We start from the raw sequence: 19,844 nt of genomic DNA, 5'->3' as shown, positions 1-19,844 counted from the left end.
GTTAGAACACCTAGGCATTCTGACAGTCAGCTAGCTGCAGGAGGTTAGAACACCTAGGCATTCTGACAGTCAGCTAGCTGCAGGAGGTTAGAACACCGAGGCATTCTGACAGTCAGCTAGCTGCAGGAGGTTAGAACACCTAGGCATTCTGACGGTCAGCTAACACCTAGGCATTCTGACGGTCAGCTAGCTGCAGGAGGTTAGTACACCTAGGCATTCTGACGGTCAGCTAGCTGCAGGAGGTTAGAACACCTAGGCATTCTGACGGTCAGCTAGCTGCAGGAGGTTAGAACACTTAGGCATTCTGACGGTCAGCTAGCTGCAGGAGGTTAGAACACCTAGGCATTCTGACGGTCAGCTAGCTGCAGGAGGTTAGAACACTTAGGCATTCTGACGGTCAGCTAGCTGCAGGAGGTTAGAACACCTAGGCATTCTGACGGTCAGCTAGCTGCAGGAGGTTTAGAACCCCTAGGCATTCTGACGGTCAGCTAGCTGCAGGAGGTTAGAACACCTAGGCATTCTGACGGTCAGCTAGCTGCAGGAGGTTTAGAACCCCTAGGCATTCTGACGGTCAGCTAGCTGCAGGAGGTTAGAACCCCTAGGCATTCTGACGGTCAGCTAGCTGCAGGAGGTTTAGAACCCCTAGGCATTCTGACGGTCAGCTAGCTGCAGGAGGTTAGAACCCCTAGGCATTCTGACGGTCAGCTAGCTGCAGGAGGTTTAGAACCCCTAGGCATTCTGACGGTCAGCTAGCTGCAGGAGGTTAGAACCCCTAGGCATTCTGACGGTCAGCTAGCTGCAGGAGGTTAGAACACCAAGGCATTCTGACGGTCAGCTAGCTGCAGGAGGTTAGAACACCAAGGCATTCTGACGGTCAGCTAGCTGCAGGAGGTTAGAACACCAAGGCATTCTGACGGTCAGCTAGCTGCAGGAGGTTAGAACACCGAGGCATTCTGACGGTCAGCTAGCTGCAGGAGGTTAGAACACCGAGGCATTCTGACGGTCAGCTAGCTGCAGGAGGTTAGAACACCTAGGCATTCTGACGGTCAGCTAGCTGCAGGAGGTTAGAACACCTAGGCATTCTGACGGTCAGCTAGCTGCAGGAGGTTAGAACACCTAGGCATTCTGACGGTCAGCTAGCTGCAGGAGGTTAGAACTCCTAGGCATTCTGACGGTCAGCTAGCTGCAGGAGGTTAGAACGGTCGGTAGTTCCAGAAACTAGAGAAGACGGAAATCTAGAAGGAGGAAGAGGAGGAAAGTTCCAGTTAATGTGTCATAGTAAGCCAATATAATAAAGGTTTTATAATATAGATCACTAAAGAAGTGCCTTGGCTTTGTGTTGCACATAAGCTTTCAGTTTGATGGTTTTCTGGGATATACGCCACAACTTCTCTGCTTCTCAGTCGATTTAGACTCTTGTTTCCAATGAGCACCGGCAGCGTAGCCTAGTGGTTAGAGCGTTGGACTAGTAACCGGAAGGTTGCAAGTTCAAACCCCCGAGCTGACATGGTACAAATCTGTCGTTCTGCCCCTGAACAGGCAGTTAACTTAATTAACTGTTCATAGGCCGTCATTGAAAATAAGAATTTGGTTTTTTACCTTTATTTAACAAGTCAAGTCAGTTAAGAAAAAATTCTTATTTTCAATGACGGCCTAGGAACAGTGGGTTAACTGCCTCTTCAGGGGCAGAACGACAGATTTGTACCTTGTCAGCTCGGGGATTTAAACTTGCAACCTTTCGGTTACGAGTCCAACGCTCTAACCACTAGGCTACCCTGCCTAGTTAAAATAAAATTAAAATAATACCATTTAGAACTTCTTCACAGAAGCCAAACAGCTCTCCCAGTTCTCTTTTCTGACTCGGACATTTCTTTAGTTTACAGACACACTTGAACAAGGTGAATCAATCTACTTCATACCAACTGACCCACAGCCTGAATCTATGCCAATACCGCAGCTACTCATTCACTTCAGTGTATTCTGTGGACCAATGGGGAGTGTTGGGAAAAAAAGTGTCCTGCTGCCCACAGACGTCACCCACCTTGTCCTTGAGCTGCTGACAGAGCTGCAGGGAGATGGTGAAGAAGATCAGGGTGTTGTTGAGCCAGGGGACAACACACTCCACCTTGTGAACCTGGCTCACCTCAAACTTAGCATTGTTCAGCTCGCTGGGGAGAGACAGCAGGGAAAGAGGTCAACCAGAAAGCAGTTGGATGTATTGGAAAGGGCACTGTGTGTGTTTAAACAAGTTGGGAACTGTGTGTGTGAAAGTGTTCAGAAATGAGAGGACCCGGGGTTAGACCCAACAAGCTTAATTTACTATGCAGCTGACTAGTGACAAAAAATATATATATTTTTTAAAAACAGTAGTCAGTATTGTTAGAGACACATGAATATCTTCACATGAAACGGACATGAAAAGGTCCTGTACTGACCACAGACAGTCCATCTGAACGTGTTAGTGACCGACATGATGTGAAGCCTTATATCAAGCAGAACTTACAACATGGCTCCGGGGTTGTGTAACACGGAGCTTCCAGATGGCTTGAAGTTCTGTTGAAACACCACAGGTAGACAAACTGATGCATCTTCACAATACCACATGTGATTACAGAACTAACAGCTGTGATCTTGTTTTGCGAAAGTCGTCTCAGGGATGGATTCGATCCGCAGACTGTATCGGCATGAGAGTGTGAGTGTGTGAGTGTGTACCTTGGTGGTGTTGGGCTGCATTGCGTGCAGCTGGTAGACAGTCAGACACAGCTTACTCAGGTTGATATAGAAGTTCACCATCACGTCGCCTGGCATTGGAGGAGTGAACATTTTCTGGAGCGAGAGAGAGAGAGAGAGAGAGAGCGAGAGAGAGAGAGAGAGAGCGAGAGAGAGCGAGAGAGAGCGAGAGAGAGCGAGAGAGAGCGAGAGAGCGAGAGAGAGCGAGAGAGAGCGAGAGAGAGAGCGAGAGAGCGAGAGAGCGAGAGAGCGAGCGTCATCGTGATGTAAATTGCATACAGTAGACGGCGAGACCAGTTTCTCTGCTATGACCTATAACCTATGACAGACTCACCATGAGGCCGCTGGTGGCCAGCTCCGGCAGGGTCATGGCTGCCGGAGTAGTGAGGCGGTTACGAGCCCTGGTCAGCTGGAGCATCACCGCGTCCATCAGCTACAACAACGACATCATCAGTCATCATCAACTACAGTCATCAACTGGGAACAAATACAACCTGAGATATATAGAGGAAATGAAGAGATGCATTCTGGGATGGAGAAGTTGTTCTAGGTAATGAACGGGTACATGGTGGAGCAAAGTTGTAGTCTAATGGTGTGTAGTGTAGTCTAATGATGTGTAGTGTAGTCTAATGATGTGTAGTGTAGTCTAATGATGTGTAGTGTAGTCTAATGATGTGTAGTGTAGTCTAATGATGTGTAGTGTAGTCTAATGGTGTGTAGTGTAGTCTAATGATGTGTAGTGTAGTCTAATGATGTGTAGTGTAGTCTAATGATGTGTAGTGTAGTCTAATGGTGTGTAGTGTAGTCTAATGATGTGTAGTGTAGTGTAATGATGTGTAGTGTAGACTAATGATGTGTAGTGTAGTCTAATGGTGTGTAGTCTAGTGATGTGTAGTGTAGACTAATGATGTGTAGTGTAGACTAATGATGTGTAGTGTAGTCTAATGATGTGTAGTGTAGTCTAATGATGTGTAGTGTAGTCTAATGATGTGTAGTGTAGTCTAGTGATGTGTAGTGTAGACTAATGATGTGTAGTGTAGTCTAATGATGTGTAGTGTAGTCTAATGATGTGTAGTGTAGTCTAGTGATGTGTAGTGTAGACTAATGATGTGTAGTGTAGTCTAATGATGTGTAGTGTAGTCTAATGGTGTGTAGTGTAGTCTAATGGTGTGTAGTGTAGTCTAATGGTGTGTAGTGTAGTCTAATGGTGTGTAGTGTAGTCTAATGGTGTGTAGTGTAGTCTAATGGTGTGTAGTGTAGTCTAATGGTGTGTAGTGTAGTCTAATGATGTGTAGTGTAGTCTAATGATGTGTAGTGTAGACTAATGATGTGTAGTGTAGTCTAATGATGTGTAGTGTAGTCTAGTGATGTGTAGTGTAGTCTAATGATGTGTAGTGTAGTCTAATGATGTGTAGTGTAGTCTAGTGATGTGTAGTGTAGTCTAATGATGTGTAGTGTAGTCTAATGATGTGTAGTGTAGTCTAATGATGTGTAGTGTAGTCTAGTGATGTGTAGTGTAGTCTAATGATGTGTAGTGTAGTCTAATGATGTGTAGTGTAGTCTAATGATGTGTAGTGTAGTCTAATGATGTGTAGTGTAGTCTAATGATGTGTAGTGTAGTCTAATGATGTGTAGTGTAGTCTAATGGTGTGTAGTGTAGTCTAATGGTGTAGTCTAGTGATGATGTGTAGTGTAGTCTAGTGATGTGTAGACTAATGATGTGTAGTGTAGTGTAATGATGTGTAGTGTAGACTAATGATGTGTAGTGTAGTCTAATGGTGTGTAGTCTAGTGATGTGTAGTGTAGACTAATGATGTGTAGTGTAGACTAATGATGTGTAGTGTAGTCTAATGATGTGTAGTGTAGTCTAATGATGTGTAGTGTAGTCTAATGGTGTGTAGTCTAGTGATGTGTAGTCTAGTGATGTGTAGTGTTGACATAGAAAAGAGAGGAAAACCACTTCCCCGATAGCTCTGTTATATCTGTTAGCTCCGCTATGACACAAAAAGCAGTTTATTTCTGACAGTAATTATCAGTGTTTTCCCTGGTGGAAACTAACCTCATTACCCTCAGCCCCAGTCTTAAAGTGGTAGCTGTGTGTGTGTTCCTACCTTGTTACCCTCAGCCCCAGTCTTAAAGTGGTAACTCTCATCTCTACCACTCAGCAGCTGCAGAGCCTGATTCACATGGTTCCTAGCATCCTGGATCTGAGGGAGAGACAGGGACAGAGTCAGTATTATTAGATCTGAGAGACGGGGACAGAGTCAGTATTATTAGATCTGAGACGGGGACAGAGTCAGTATTATTAGATCTGAGGGAGGGACAGAGTCAGTATTATTAGATCTGAGACGGGGACAGAGTCAGTATTATTAGATCTGAGACAGGGACAGAGTCAGTATTATTAGATCTGAGACGGGGACAGAGTCAGTATTATTAGATCTGAGAGAGGGACAGAGTCAGTATTATTAGATCTGAGGGAGGGACAGAGTCAGTATTATTAGATCTGAGAGACGGGGACAGGGTCAGTATTATTAGATCTGAGGGAGGGACAGAGTCAGTATTATTAGATCTGAGGGGGGGACAGAGTCAGTATTATTAGATCTGAGAGACGGGGACAGAGTCAGTATTATTAGATCTGAGAGACGGGGACAGGGTCAGTATTATTAGATCTGAGAGACGGGGACAGAGTCAGTATTATTAGATCTGAGACGGGGACAGAGTCAGTATTATTAGATCTGAGGGGGACAGAGTCAGTATTATTAGATCTGAGACGGGGACAGAGTCAGTATTATTAGATCTGAGGGAGGGACAGAGTCAGTATTATTAGATCTGAGGGAGGGACAGAGTCAGTATTATTAGATCTGAGACGGGGACAGAGTCAGTATTATTAGATCTGAGGGAGGGACAGAGTCAGTATTATTAGATCTGAGAGACGGGGACAGGGTCAGTATTATTAGATCTGAGGGAGAGACGGGGACAGGGTCAGTATTATTAGATCTGAGACGGGGACAGAGTCAGTATTATTAGATCTGAGGGAGAGACGGGGACAGAGTCAGTATTATTAGATCTGAGACGGGGACAGAGTCAGTATTATTAGATCTGAGGGAGAGACGGGGACAGAGTCAGTATTATTAGATCTGAGACGGGGACAGAGTCAGTATTATTAGATCTGAGAGACGGGGACAGAGTCAGTATTATTAGATCTGAGACGGGGACAGAGTCAGTATTATTAGATCTGAGACGGGGACAGAGTCAGTATTATTAGATCTGAGACGGGGACAGGGTACAGGGTCAGTATTATTAGATCTGAGAGGGGACAGAGTCAGTATTATTAGATCTGAGACGGGGACAGAGTCAGTATTATTAGATCTGAGAGGGGACAGAGTCAGTATTATTAGATCTGAGACGGGGACAGAGTCAGTATTATTAGATCTGAGACGGGGACAGAGTCAGTATTATTAGATCTGAGACGGGGACAGAGTCAGTATTATTAGATCTGAAACGGGGACAGAGTCAGTATTATTAGATCTGAGGGAGAGACGGGGACAGAGTCAGTATTATTAGATCTGAGAGACGGGGACAGAGTCAGTATTATTAGATCTGAGAGAGGGGGAGACAGAGTCAGTATTATTAGATCTGAGAGAGAGACGGGGACAGAGTCAGTATTATTAGATCTGAGAGACAGGGACAGAGTCAGTATTATTAGATCTGAGAGAGGGGGACAGAGTCAGTATTATTAGATCGGAGGGAGAGATGGGAATTTAGGAATGTGGCCAGGTTGGGTATTTCACCATGACACCAGGGTGTACACCACTACTCTGACATTAAATGTTATGGGATTTTGAATGACCACAGAGAGTCAGGACACCCATTTTAACATCCCATCTGAAAGATGTCCCCAAATGTAATCAAGGTTTGATTATGATTATGGTTTTAATCTAATATTATATCTGTTTAGGCTTCTCGCGGTCAATTCGCAATCTATAAATATTGGTTTTATTTTGTACTGACTCCCGACCATCCTCTGAAGAAAAAGTTGTGACTGAATCTAGTTGATGATTCTTGGTTTAGAGGTTGCAACAAAGGCATTTCACTGTACTTGTGCACATGACATTACAACTTGAAACGAGACACAGAGAGACACAGAGAGACACAGAAACACAGAAACACAGAGACAGAGAGACACAGAGAGACAGAGAGACAGAGAGACAGAGAGACAGAGAGACAGAGAGACAGAGAGACAGAGACACAGACACACACAGTACCTGTTGTAATTTCCAGTGCTTATCATCCCTGAATGTGAAATGCATCACTTGGTTGCTTTTAGCAGTTTTCAGATTGATGTCCTGTGAAGATAAAGCAATCAAACACATTACAGACAGAACCTGACATTGTGACATGTTCTCTACTAAAACACATTACAGACAAAACCTGACATTGTGACATGTTCTCTACTAAAACACATTACAGACAGAACCTGACATTGTGACATGTTCTCTCTACTAAAACACATTACAGACAGAACCTGACATTGTGACATGTTCTCTCTACTAAAACACATTACAGACAGAACCTGACATTGTAACATGTTCTCTACTAAAACACATTACAGACAGAACCTGACATTGTAACATGTTCCCTGAGCTAAAACACATTACAGACAGAACCTGACATTGTAACATGTTCTCTACTAAAAACACATTACAGACAGAACCTGACATTGTAACATGTTCTCTCTACTAAAACACATTACAGACAGAACCTGACATTGTGACATGTTCTCTCTAAAAACACATTACAGACAGAACCTGACATTGTAACATGTTCTCTGTACTAAAACACATTACAGACAGAACCTGACATTGTAACATGTTCTCAGAACCTGACTTGTACTAAAAACACATTACAGACAGAACCTGACATTGTAACATGTTCTCTGTACTAAAACACATTACAGACAGAACCTGACATTGTGACATGTTCTCTGTACTAAAACACATTACAGACAGAACCTGACATTGTAACATGTTCTCTACTAAAACACATTAGACAGAACCTGACATTGTGACATGTTCTCTACTAAAACACATTACAGACAGAACCTGACATTGTAACATGTTCTGACAGAACCTGACATTGTAACATGTTCTCTACTAAAACACATTACAGACAGAACCTGACATTGTGACATGTTCCCTGTGCTAAAACACATTACAGACAGAACCTGACATTGTGACATGTTCCCTGTGCTAAAACACAGTCAAACACTGCCGGTGAGAATGTTTACAGAGAACAGTCTAGAACCAGAGGAAGGAGAGACACTCACAGCTTGAGTCAGAGCTTCTCCCTGTAGAGTCAGTACTGTTCTCTTTCACCTGGTCCATGCTGTGAAACACATTACAGACAGAGGACTCACAAGACTCATAACGACATGTCCCAGACAGAACCCTGTCCCCTACACACTACTGTTGACCTGAGTCCTATGTCATAACGACACTGTGGAAGTCCCAGACAGAACCCTGTCCCCTACACACTACTGTTGACCTGAGTCCTATGTCATAATGTCACTGTGGAAGTCCCAGACAGAACCCTGTCCCCTACACACACTGTTGACCTGAGTCCTGTCATAATGTCACTCTCATACTAAAACAATTACAGACAGAACCTGACATGTAACCTGTTGTCATAATGTCAAACTTGTTATAGACAAATCCCAGCAGATTAGAAAGGTGTTGATGTCTGTAAACAGAAGGTTGTGTAATGTATAAACATGTTAACAGAAGGGGGTTAACAGCCTTGTTCAGGGCAGAACGACAGATTTTACCTGGTCAGGCTCATTTTATAAAACACATGTCCAGCTCTGGGCCCAGACAGAACCCTGTTTCTAACCACCGCCTGACCTTTGTCATCACATTATCAGACAGAACCACAGTTACCTGCCCAGTCACTTTCTACCTGCCTCTAACCACTAGGCTACCTGCCTCTAACCACTAGGCCACCTGCCTCTAACCACTAGGCCACCTGCCTCTAACCACTAGGCCACCTGCCTCTAACCACTAGGCCACCTGCCACTAACCACTAGGCCACCTGCCTCTGACCACCTGCCTCTGACCACTAGGCCACCTGCCTCCACTGACCACCTGCCTCTGACCACTAGGCCACCTGCCTCTGACCACCTGCCTCTGACCACTAGGCCACCTGCCTCTGACCACCTGCCTCTGACCACTAGGCCACCTGCCTCTGACCACCTGCCTCTGACCACTAGGCCACCTGCCTCTGACCACCTGCCTCTGACCACTAGGCCACCTGCCTCTGACCACCTGCCTCTGACCACTAGGCCACCTGCCTCTGACCACCTGCCTCTGACCACTAGGCCACCTGCCTCTGACCACCTGCCTCTGACCACTAGGCCACCTGCCTCTGACCACCTGCCTCTGACCACTAGGCCACCTGCCTCTGACCACCTGCCTCTGACCACTAGGCCACCTGCCTCTGACCACCTGCCTCTGACCACCCACCTGCCTCTGACCACCTGCCTCTGACCACCTGCCTCTGACCACCTGCCTCTGACCACCTGCCTCTGACCACCTGCCTCTGACCACCTGCCTCTGACCACCTGCCTCTGACCACCTGCCTCTGACCACCTGCCTCTGACCACCTGCCTGACCACCTGCCTCTGACCACCTGCCTCTGACCACCTGCCTCTGACCACCTGCCTCTGACCACCTGCCTCTGACCACCTGCCTCTGACCACCTGCCTGACCACCTGCCTCTGACCACCTGCCTCTGACCACCTGCCTCTGACCACCTGCCTCTGACCACCTGCCTCTGACCACCTGCCTCTGACCACCTGCCTCTGACCACCTGCCTCTGACCACCTGCCTCTGACCACCTGCCTCTGACCACCTGCCTCTGACCACCTGCCTCTGACCACCTGCCTCTGACCACCTGCCTCTGACCACCTGCCTCTGACCACCTGCCTCTGACCACCTGCCTCTGACCACTAGGCTACCTGCCTCTGACCACTAGGCTACCTGCCTCTGACCACTAGGCTACCTGCCTCTGACCACTAGGCTACCTGCCTCTGACCACTAGGCTACCTGCCTCTGACCACTAGGCTACCTGCCTCTGACCACTAGGCTACCTGCCTCTGACCACTAGGCTACCTGCCTCTGACCACTAGGCTACCTGCCTCTGACCACTAGGCTACCTGCCTCTGACCACTAGGCTACCTGCCTCTGACCACTAGGCTACCTGCCTCTGACCACTAGGCTACCTGCCTCTGACCACTAGGCTACCTGCCTCTGACCACTAGGCTACCTGCCTCTGACCACTAGGCTACCTGCCTCTGACCACTAGGCTACCTGCCTCTGACCACTAGGCTACCTGCCTCTGACCACTAGGCTACCTGCCTCTGACCACTAGGCTACCTGCCACCCCCAGAAGAAAAGGTAAATAACATAATCCGACATGCGTTTCTAATCTGTCATGTGTCACTAACTCAACCAATCAAATCACCCAACTGATCAATTAACCAATCAAATCAACGAATGAATCCCTCCAAGACTTACGTTGAGCTGCCCAGGATGAAGTTCTCCTGTTTCAGTTGGTTCTCCAGTCCTGGGGTGGGAATGGAGAACCTCCTGGATGCCTCCTGGTGACATAAACATAGAACACAATCTAGTTATACAGTACACAATCTAGTTATACAGTACACAATCTAGTTATACAGAACACAATCTAGTTATACAGAACACAATCTAGTTATACAGTACACAATCTAGTTATACAGTACACAATCTAGTTATACAGTACACAATCTAGTTATACAGTACACAATCTAGTTATACAGAACACAATCTAGTTATACAGTACACAATCTAGTTATACAGAACACAATCTAGTTATACAGAACACAATCTAGTTATACAGTACACAATCTAGTTATACAGTACACAATCTAGTTATACAGTACACAATCTAGTTATACAGTACACAATCTAGTTATACAGAACACAATCTAGTTATACAGAACACAATCTAGTTATACAGAACACAATCTAGTTATACAGAACACAATCTAGTTATACAGAACACAATCTAGTTATACAGAACACAATCTAGTTATACAGAACACAATCTAGTTATACAGAACACAATCTAGTTATACAGTACACAATCTAGTTATACAGACACAATCTAGTTACAGACACAATCTAGTTATACAGAACACAATCTAGTTACAGACACAATCTAGTTATACAGAACACAATCTAGTTACAGACACAATCTAGTTATACAGTACACAATCTAGTTACAGACACAATCTAGTTATACAGAACACAATCTAGTTACAGACACAATCTAGTTATACAGAACACAATCTAGTTACAGACACAATCTAGTTACAGACACAATCTAGTTATACAGAACACAATCTAGTTACAGACACAATCTAGTTATACAGAACACAATCTAGTTACAGACACAATCTAGTTATACAGAACACAATCTAGTTATACAGAACACAATCTAGTTATACAGTACACAATCTAGTTATACAGTACACAATCTAGTTATACAGAACACAATCTAGTTACAGACACAATCTAGTTATACAGAACACAATCTAGTTACAGACACAATCTAGTTACAGAACACAATCTAGTTATACAGAACACAATCTAGTTACAGACACAATCTAGTTACAGACACAATCTAGTTATACAGAACACAATCTAGTTATACAGTACACAATCTAGTTATACAGTACACAATCTAGTTATACAGTACACAATCTAGTTATACAGAACACAATCTAGTTATACAGTACACAATCTAGTTACAGACACAATCTAGTTATACAGAACACAATCTAGTTATACAGAACACAATCTAGTTATACAGAACACAATCTAGTTACAGACACAATCTAGTTATACAGACACAATCTAGTTACAGACACAATCTAGTTACAGACACAATCTAGTTACAGACACAATCTAGTTATACAGAACACAATCTAGTTACAGACACAATCTAGTTATACAGAACACAATCTAGTTATACAGAACACAATCTAGTTATACAGAACACAATCTAGTTATACAGAACACAATCTAGTTATACAGAACACAATCTAGTTATACAGAACACAATCTAGTTATACAGAACACAATCTAGTTATACAGAACACAATCTAGTTATACAGAACACAATCTAGTTATACAGAACACAATCTAGTTACAGACACAATCTAGTTACAGACACAATCTAGTTATACAGAACACAATCTAGTTACAGACACAATCTAGTTATACAGAACACAATCTAGTTACAGACACAATCTAGTTATACAGTACACAATCTAGTTACAGACACAATCTAGTTATACAGAACACAATCTAGTTACAGACACAATCTAGTTACAGACACAATCTAGTTATACAGAACACAATCTAGTTATACAGAACACAATCTAGTTATACAGAACACAATCTAGTTACAGACACAATCTAGTTACAGACACAATCTAGTTACAGACACAATCTAGTTACAGACACAATCTAGTTACAGACACAATCTAGTTATACAGAACACAATCTAGTTATACAGAACACAATCTAGTTATACAGAACACAATCTAGTTATACAGAACACAATCTAGTTATACAGAACACAATCTAGTTATACAGAACACAATCTAGTTATACAGAACACAATCTAGTTACAGACACAATCTAGTTATACAGAACACAATCTAGTTACAGACACAATCTAGTTACAGACACAATCTAGTTATACAGAACACAATCTAGTTATACAGAACACAATCTAGTTATACAGAACACAATCTAGTTACAGACACAATCTAGTTACAGACACAATCTAGTTACAGACACAATCTAGTTACAGACACAATCTAGTTACAGACACAATCTAGTTATACAGAACACAATCTAGTTACAGACACAATCTAGTTATACAGAACACAATCTAGTTACAGACACAATCTAGTTATACAGTACACAATCTAGTTACAGACACAATCTAGTTATACAGAACACAATCTAGTTACAGACACAATCTAGTTACAGACACAATCTAGTTACAGACACAATCTAGTTATACAGTACACAATCTAGTTACAGACACAATCTAGTTACAGACACAATCTAGTTATACAGTACACAATCTAGTTACAGACACAATCTAGTTATACAGAACACAATCTAGTTACAGACACAATCTAGTTACAGACACAATCTAGTTATACAGTACACAATCTAGTTATACAGTACACAATCTAGTTATACAGTACACAATCTAGTTATATAGTACACAATCTAGTTATATAGTACACAATCTAGTTATACAGTACACAATCTAGTTATACAGTACACAATCTAGTTATACAGTACACAATCTAGTTACAGACACAATCTACACTGAACTAATATAAATGCAACATGTAAAGCTTATTTCCCTCAAATGTTGTGCTCAAATGTGTTTACATCCCCGTTAGTGAGCATTTCTCCTTTACCAAGATAATCCATCCACCTGACAGGTGTGGCGTATCAAGAAGCAGATTAAACAACAACCATTACACAGGTGCACCTTGTGCTGGGGACAATAAAAGACCACTAAAATTTGCAGTTGTGTCACACACAACAATGCCACAGAGGTCTCCAGTTGAGGGAGTGTGCAATTGACATGCTGACTGCAGGAATGTCCACCAGATGTTGCCAGAAAAGTAAATGTTCATTTCTCTACTATAAGCCACCTCCAACCTCGTTTTAGAGCATTTGGCAGTCCAACCGGCCTCACAACCGCAGACCACGTGTATGGCGTTGTGTGGGCGAGCGGTTTGCTGATATCAATGATGTGAACAGAGTGCCCCATGGTGACAGTGGGGTTATGGTATGGGCAGGCATAAGCTACGGACAACAAACACAACTGCATTTTAATCTATGGTAATTTGAATGCACAAAAATACCCTGACGAGATGCTGAGGCCCATTGTGAGGCCCATTGTGAGGCCCATTGTGAGGCCCATTGTGAGGCCCAATTGTTTTGCAAGGTATGTGTGACCAACAGATGCATATCTGTATTCCCAGTCATGTGAAAGCCATAGATTATGGCCTAATGAATTAATTTAATTTGACTGATTTCATCATATGAACTGTAACTCAGTAAAATCAATGAAATTGCTGCATGTTGCATTTATATTTTGGTTCAGTATAATAAACCTGTACACAATCTAGTTACAGCACTGTAAATATCTCCATCAATAATTCAATCAAATGTCTTGAGAAGCGCGAGTACAAAGAGCAATCAACTCTGACAACAGAACGCCGAAATCAAACAACATTTGAAGAATTTAGTTACACAACAAACTAGCCAAAGTTAAAATGTCTTGGAATGCACTTGTTCTACATGGTTTATCCTTAGTCATGATAATCTCCTCTTATAGGATCCTCCTCGATGGCTCTGGGGTCAGTGTACCACAACTAGGTCCAACCCAATATTGACCACTCAGCAGTGTTAAGACACCTCAGTGACAGTCTTGTGTTGTGGTCGGAGCTCTTTGATCCCATGGAGCCAATACTTAGTTGTTGGGTTGAGCCTACAGTCGTGGCCAAAAGTTTTGAGAATGACACAAATATTAATTTTCTGCTTCAGTGTCTTTAGATATTTTTGTCAGATGGAATACTAAAGTATATTTACAAGCATTTCATAAGTGTCAACGGCTTTTATTGACAATTACATGAAGTTGATTGATGCAAAGAGTCAATATTTGCAGTGTTGACCCTTCTTTTTCAAGACCTCTGCAATCCACCCTGGCATGCTGTCAATTAACTTCTGGGCCACATCCTGACTGATGGCATGCTGTCAATTAACTTCTGGGCCACATCCTGACTGATGGCATGCTGTCAATTAACTTCTGGGCCACATCCTGACTGATGGCATGCTGTCAATTAACTTCTGGGCCACATCCTGACTGATGGCATGCTGTCAATTAACTTCTGGGCCACATCCTGACTGATGGCATGCTGTCAATTAACTTCTGGGCCACATCCTGACTGATGGCATGCTGTCAATTAACTTCTGGGCCACATCCTGACTGATGGCAGCCCATTCTTTCATAATCAATGCTTGGAGTTTGTGTGTTTTTGTTTGTCCACCCGCCGCTTGAGGATTGACCACAAGTTCTCAATGGGATTAAGGTCTGGGGAATTTCCTGGCCATGGACCCAAAATATCAATGTTTTGTTCCCTGAGCCACTTAGTTACGACTTTTGCCTTATGGAAAGGTGCTCCATCATGCTGGAAAAGGCATTGTTCATCACCAAACTGTTCCTGGATGGTTGGGAGAAGTTGCTCTCAGGAGGATGTGTTGGTACCATTATTTATTCATGTCTGTGTTCTTAGGCAAAATTCTGAGTGAGCCCAGTCCCTTGGCTGAGAAGCAACCCCAACACATGAATGGTCTCAGGATGCTTTACTGTTGGCATGACACAGGACTGATGGTAGCGCTCACCCTGTCTTCTCCAGACAAGCTTTTTTCCAGATGTCCCAAACAACCGGAAAGGGGATTCATCAGAGAAAATGACTTTACCCCAGTCCTCAGCAGCCCAATCCCTGTACCTTTTGCAGAATATCAGTCTGTCCCTGATGTTTTTCCTGGAGAGAAATGGCTTTTTTACTGCCCTTCCTGACACCAGGCCATCCTCCAAAAGTCTTCGCCTCACTATGCATGCAGATGCACTCACACCTGCCTGCTGCCATTCCTGAGCAAGCTCTGTACTGGTGGTGCCCCGATCCTGCAGCTGAATCAACTTTAGGAGATGGTCCTGGCGCTTTCTGGAATTTCTTGGGCGCCCTGAAGCCGTCTTCGCAACAATTGAACCGCTCTTCTTGATGATCCGATAAATGGTTGATTTAAGTGCAATTTTACTGGCAGCAATATCCTTGCCTGTGAAGCCAATTTTGTGCAAAGCAATGATGATGGCACGTGTTTCCTTCCCTGTCTCAGCCTCCAGTATTTATGCTGCAGTAGTTTGTGTCGGGGGCTAGGGTCAGTTTGTTATATCTGGAGTACTTCTCCTGTCCTATTCGGTGTCCTGAATCTAAGTGTGTGTTCTCTAATTCTCTCTTTCTCTCTCTCGGAGGACCTGAGCCCTAGGACTATGCCCCAGGACTACCTGACATGATGACTCCTTGCTGTCCCCAGTCCACCTGACCGTGCTGCTGCTCCAGTTTCAACTGTTCTGCCTTATTATTATACGACCATGCTGGTCATTTATGAACATTTGAACATCTTGGCCATGTTCTGTTATAATCTCCACCCAGCACAGCCAGAAGAGGACTGGCCACCCCTCATAGCCTGGTTCCTCTCTAGGTTTCTTCCTAGGTTTTGGCCTTTCTAGTGAGTTTTTCCTAGCCACCGTGCTTCTACACCTGCATTGCTTGCTGTTTGGGGTTTTAGGCTGGTTTCTGTACAGCACTTTGAGATATCAGCTGATGTACGAAGGCCTTTATAAATACATTTGATTTGAGGTAGTCAATGTTGACAGAGGAAAAACAATGATTCCAAGCACCACCCTCCTTTTGAAGCTTCCAATCTGTTATTCGAACTCAATCTGCATGACAGAGTGATCTCCAGCCTTGTCCTTGTCAACACTCACACCTAACGAGAGAATCACTAACATGATGTCAGCTGGTCCTTTTGTGGCAGGGCTGAAATGCAGTGGAAATGTTTTTTGGGGATTCAGTTCATTTGCATGACAAAGAGGGAGTTTGATCAGATGAATTGCAATTCATCTGATCACTCTTCATAACATTCTGGAGTATATGCAAATTGCCATCATACAAACTGAGGCAGCAGACTTTGTGAAAATTCATATTTATGTCATTCTCAAAACTTTTGGCCACGACTGTAGACGCTGATCTTGGATCAGTTTGGGATTTTCCCCCACTAACGGTAAGGTGAGGATAGGGAGAGAGGAAGCTGATCTTAGATCTGTACAAAAGAGAAACTTCACCCCAGAACTAATATTTACCTTCAGTATATCCTGGAGCTGCTTCAAAACAGCATGGACCTCCTCTTTCAGCAACCAGTTAAACTCCTCCTCCTGAGGGGAAGGAAGGGAGGGAGGGAACGAGAGAGGGGTGGGGTGAATGAGAGAGAGAGGAGACAAACAAGATAGTTATTGTGGTGGTCAGCAGAGATAAGGATAGATAGGCTTATTCTGTTCTAGAATGATCACATTATCGTGGTTCCAATTAGAATTCCACGGGTGTTCTGAGAATGCCGTGGTTCTACTTCCCTGAATGCAGAGGAATCATAGAATTAGAGTGAAACATGTCAGAAATGTCATCTGACAGGAAGCATCATAGACATGTTGCTCTTGTGCCTGTGTATCTACATTACATACCAGTACCTTTAAGAGACCTGCTTCTGTATACTAGCTGTATAGAAAGCCCTGCATATATCTTCTCATATCTTCTCTCTTGGATGAAGCCCACCCCTGAGGACTGAATGTGACGCTTGACACCTATGGATCTATAGGTGGAGCTGTGTACAGAAGGCTAGATATATGGGGTTGGCAGGGCAGCAGTGACCTCACCCATCGAAGGCTGTAAATGTGACAATCATTCAATGTGACTATTATGAGGACTTGGATCATACTGTACATCACGTTGTCATTGACAACCAGCAGAACAGAGCTTGCCGACGCAAGGCAGCAGAGCAGTTATATTCAGGCGCTACGGCATTGAGTGTACAAAACATTAAGGACGCCTTCCTAATATTGAGTCGTACAGGGATGCTGACTCCCATGTTGACTCCAATGCTTCCCACAGTTGTGTCCAGTTGGCTGGATGTCCTTTGGGTGGTGGACCATTCTTGATACACACAGGAAACTGTTGAACGTGGAAAACCCCAGTAGCTTTGCAGTTCTTGACACAAATCGGTGCACCAGGCACCTCCTACCCTACCCCGTTCAAAAGGCACTTCAATATTTTGTCTTGCCCGTTCACCCTCTGAATGGCACACATACACAATCCATCTCTCAAGTCTAAAAAGTCCTTATTAACCGGTCTCAGTCCTCCCCTTCGTCTACACCGGTTGAAGAGGATTTAACAAGTGACAATAGATCATAGCTTTCACCTGGTCAGTCCATATCAAGGACAGAGCAGGTGTCCTTAATGTCCCTTTTAATCACGCAAGAAGATCGCATGAGAAAATATACACTCATAATAACAATCAATAGTTGGCTAGAAAAATAGCTAGCTAGACGTCGGTGAATAACTAGCGAGCCAAGGATAACCCATTTATGTTGTTAGCTAGCTTGTCATGATCCCGACCCTTCCAGTTTTGCTTACCAAAACAGCCCTCTCGGCTTGGCTTGGACCCGACATCTTTGGTAGTTCAGATAAAGATCTTTGAGAATTGAGCATTCCCGCAGGCAGACTGGTCCACCAAGTATGTAAACCAGAAGATCTTCAACCCGTCTTCTTCTAGGGTTGTGTTTACGTTCAGCAAGATAGTTTAGTCACACATTAACAATTAATCTTGGCCCCGCCCCCGAATCCCTTCTTTGGGAATGCACTTCCGGTTTGCGTCACATTAAAACATTTTCCGCAGCGGCCAAGAAAAGCGGAAAAGAGAGTGGTTGGAGCAGGCAGTTCTTACTATACCTCAGTGAAAGGCAGCAGGCCCCTAAGCTTTTCTCCCTCGGTCGACCTCAAAACATAACAGTACTGTTATCAAGTACCGATTGCAATCTATATCAACTGAATCAGATCTGTATTCTCTTGTGAAAAAAATAATGTTCACTACTGTGTGTGTGTGCGTGCGTGAGAGTTTCATGATAACACACAATTTAAACCAGGAGAGGATTTAATAAACTGCACAAAAGCCTTGATGTTTCACATAAATATCCCAAATCCATACAGTTTCACCGTCCCTGCACAAAAAAAAAAAAGGGCCCAACAGTCATTTCAACATCACCTGTATAAGCCACACAAAGACCATGTTTACAAGAGATTAATTTAAAACAGCAAACACTGAACAGAACAATCTACAGTATTAATAAAGACAGTGTTTCATATGGTACCCTATTCCTATGTAGTGCACTACTTTAGACCAGGGTCCATAGGGTAGTGCACTACTTTAGACCAGGGTCCATAGGGTAGTGCACTACTTTAGACCAGGGTCCATAGGGTAGTGCACTACTTTAGACCAGGGTCCATAGGGTAGTGCACTACTTTAGACCAGGGTCCATAGGGTAGTGCACTACTATAGACCAGGGTCCATAGGGTAGTGCACTACTATAGACCAGGGTCCATAGGGTAGTGCACTACTTTAGACCAGGGTCCATAGGGTAGTACACTACTATAGACCAGGGGCCATAGGGTAGTGCACTACTTTAGACCAGGGTCCATAGGGTAGTGCACTACTTTAGACCAGGGTCCATAGGGTAGTGCACTACTATAGACCAGGGTCCATAGGGTAGTGCACTACTTTAGACCAGGGTCCATAGGGTAGTGCACTACTTTAGACCAGGGTCCATAGGGTAGTGCACTACTTTAGACCAGGGTCCATAGGGTAGTGCACTACTTTAGACCAGGGTCCATAGGGTAGTGCACTACTTTAGACCAGGGTCCATAGGGTAGTACACTACTTTAGACCAGAGGCCATAAGGTAGTGTACTACATTAGACCGCAGCCCATAGGGTAGTGTACTACTTTAGACCAGGGGTCTTAGGGTAGTGCACTACTTTAGACCAGGATCCATAGGGTAGTGCACTACTTTAGACCAGGGTCCATAAGGTAGTGTACTACATTAGACCGCAACCCATAGGGTAGTGCACTACTTTAGACCAGGGGTCTTAGGGTAGTGCACTACTTTAGACCAGGGTCCATAGGGTAGTGCACTACTTTAGACCGCGGACCATAGGGTAGTAGTGCACTACTTTATTCCAGGGTCACTATATAGGGAATATGCCATTTGGGACACAGCAGATGATTGACAGTCAGTAGAGGAGTCTAACCAGAAGTAGTTTATATGACCCTTTATTTATAAAGCCTCCACTCAACCAAGACGGGCTAT

The 19,844-nt window shown here is 43.8% G+C and overlaps 1 protein-coding gene across 1 annotated transcript; it reads right to left on the bottom strand.

Annotated features, from left to right (window-relative positions):
• Positions 1-1,056: 1,056 nt before the first annotated feature.
• LOC118383335 (protein rogdi homolog) lies at positions 1,057-18,327 on the bottom strand. Its single transcript, XM_052501672.1, is given in 12 exon segments — positions 1,057-1,235; positions 2,042-2,168; positions 2,504-2,553; positions 2,713-2,826; positions 3,065-3,163; positions 4,842-4,937; positions 6,996-7,076; positions 8,057-8,098; positions 8,100-8,115; positions 10,302-10,384; positions 16,792-16,863; positions 18,116-18,327. Coding segments are annotated over 12 exon segments (897 nt in total). The 5' UTR covers positions 18,191-18,327; the 3' UTR covers positions 1,057-1,193.
• Between the last annotated feature and the right edge of the window lie 1,517 nt (positions 18,328-19,844).

This window comes from Oncorhynchus keta, unplaced genomic scaffold (genome assembly GCF_023373465.1).
Source record: "Oncorhynchus keta strain PuntledgeMale-10-30-2019 unplaced genomic scaffold, Oket_V2 Un_contig_14106_pilon_pilon, whole genome shotgun sequence".
In the NCBI taxonomy this organism is placed as follows: Eukaryota; Metazoa; Chordata; class Actinopteri; order Salmoniformes; family Salmonidae; genus Oncorhynchus; species Oncorhynchus keta.
Note: the sequence above shows the minus strand (reverse complement) of the source record. Positions and strands in the feature narration are given on the sequence as shown.